Source organism: Chiloscyllium plagiosum, unplaced genomic scaffold (genome assembly GCF_004010195.1).
Source record: "Chiloscyllium plagiosum isolate BGI_BamShark_2017 unplaced genomic scaffold, ASM401019v2 scaf_5309, whole genome shotgun sequence".
NCBI classification, from domain to species: domain Eukaryota; kingdom Metazoa; phylum Chordata; class Chondrichthyes; order Orectolobiformes; family Hemiscylliidae; genus Chiloscyllium; species Chiloscyllium plagiosum.
In genome coordinates, this window is record NW_025215336.1 from 8,254 (window position 1) to 10,439 (window position 2,186).

At 40.8% G+C, this 2,186-nt stretch overlaps 1 protein-coding gene across 2 annotated transcripts in view; it reads left to right on the forward strand.

Moving 5' to 3' along the window:
• Positions 1-2,028, forward strand: part of LOC122548289 — a 7,544-nt gene extending 5,516 nt beyond the window's left edge. For both annotated transcript variants that reach the window (XM_043686816.1, XM_043686815.1), the window contains exons 2-3: positions 771-1,375; positions 1,514-2,028. In XM_043686816.1, coding sequence (XP_043542751.1) covers positions 848-1,375; positions 1,514-1,693 — 708 coding nt within the window. In that variant the 5' untranslated portion in view covers positions 771-847 and the 3' untranslated portion in view covers positions 1,694-2,028. The remainder of the gene's footprint in view (positions 1-770; positions 1,376-1,513) is intronic.
• Positions 2,029-2,186: the final 158 nt, after the last annotated feature.

A 2,186-nucleotide genomic window follows, 5' to 3' on the forward strand; every position in this document is an offset into this window, starting at 1 on the left:
ATTCACGAGGAGAGGGCTGAGGAGAGAAGCTTGGGAGCATAGGCCTCGACATCAGGCAGGAAGCTTTGCTTCATCCCAGATAAAGTGTCTGCTTTATAACCAGAGCATTACCATGACCAGTGTTGTGGGGATTCAGATTTTATTTGCATGAGGGCTGTGCTGTACTATTTTGGACAAATGTTGCAGTTTTTTTGATTAAAGTGGATATCCAAACTAGGGCATGGTGATTGGATTCACTGCTGAATACCTTCATGTGAAAGGGACTCAATACCGTATCATTTGTTCATCCATATTGTGATTAAATGCCCAGCCCTGTGGTTGATACAGTGTGGATATCGAATTCTGGGAGTAAACTGAACTGTGGAGACTCCAAAACCAAATAGAGGAATGTTGTGATCGATGTCCATACTAGGTGCCTGCTATTCTGTTTTACTGATCCCTGGGGTCTTTGTGTGGGTGCTGTGGGCTTATGGGAAATGCCAACCAGTCAGAGTAACCTGGAAAGCAGATGATATTGACTGCTGCTGAACCAAAAACCCCTTGAGTATATGACTGTGTTTCTGTGAGTAATCTGCTGCTCATGTTCTTCCCTGTGTCCTTTAAATGTGCAAATGATTCATTTAGAGAGAATGCGACGATATGGTTCAGATTCTTTAAACTTCATATGACATGGAACAGCAATTATCTTTGTGTCATTACTTACAGTCTGGGGTCAGGCAGAGAGAATGTTTGATTAATAACCTCAAGTCCCTTTTTTCTTTCTCTTACAGTTAGTCTAGTGGTGATTGTAATCTTAGCTCGGGGCAAATGTGCCCTTTCTACATGCAGCACTCGCTATCTGGTGGCCATGACAACGTCAGATCTACTGTTCATTGTTGTTTATATCATCCTTCGCCGATTTCAACTTTATTATTATCCACCGTGTTTCCTGCAAATCACTCCCGTTTGTACCGTTCTCTATGTCCTCAGCCGCTTGAGCATTGATTGTTCTGCGTGGTTCACCGTTGCTTTTTCCTTTGATCGATTTGTCGCCATTTGTTTTCATGAGATGAAAACTAAGTATTGCACAGGGAAAACTGCAACCAGGGTTCTAGCAACAATCTGCATCTTCTTTTGTTTAAAGAACATTCCCAACTCCTTTGTGTATAAACCTGGAAAGATGGTCAACAATGTTCCAAGATACTGTTATTTCAGGCCTGGTTATTTTAATGACCCTCGGTGGACAAGTTTTAAATATTTTCAGACTTTTTTAACACCACTGTTCCCATTCATTTTTATTCTCTTTATCAACATTCTGACTGTCAGACATATCTTCGAGGCCATTAAGGTGCGGAAGGAACTGAGAGGTCAGAGAAAAACAGAGAATGATCCAGAGGTAGAGAGCAGGAAGAATTCTGTGATTGTACTCTTTGCCATATCTGCCAGCTTCATACTTCTCTGGTTGTTGCATATTTTATATTTTTTTAAGGCTGGTTATTTCTTGGATTCTGTTTCTTTGGGTCTCTTTGTTCAGATTGGATACATGCTGAGGAACTTAAGTTGCTGCACAAATGCCCTTATTTATGTGGTGACACAGAAACATTTCAGAGACCAGTTAAAGTACGCCGTGACATATCCAGTGATAACAATAATTCAATTGGTGAATAAATCCAACATTAGGGGCAGCAGAGAACAGAACGAGGAGTCCACGTGAGGAATGGACCGAAAGGAGAAGGAGGAGCAGCAACATGATAACACTCCTTTCTTCATGGGCAAGGAATGACTCCATCTGAGGAGCAAAATGAAAGAGACTGGAGGTGTAAAGCCAGTGTAAAGTGCTGTTGCAAATTGCAAAAATTTCGTAGGAAGTGGGACAACAAAAGCAAAACCAAAAGAGAAATTAAATGTACACAAATGCTACATTTATCCCAAGTAATCCGTTCTCAGTGAGTGAAGTGGGGAGAAAAATAAATGGTATGGAGTTAGGTGTAATTGTTCACTGCAGGCCAGAGATGGAAATGCAACGACAGGCTCCTGTCCACTCTTCCTCACTGAATACTCTAAGCAACACATCTGGGCAAATTAAAACACATGAGAAGTTTCCTGTTAGAAAGAGGAAAGAACATACTGTAAGAGTTATGTGTGTTTTGATTGCACATTTATTTTCAACAATAATTTACTTTGTTTCCTTTCTCTTCCTTGTGTTG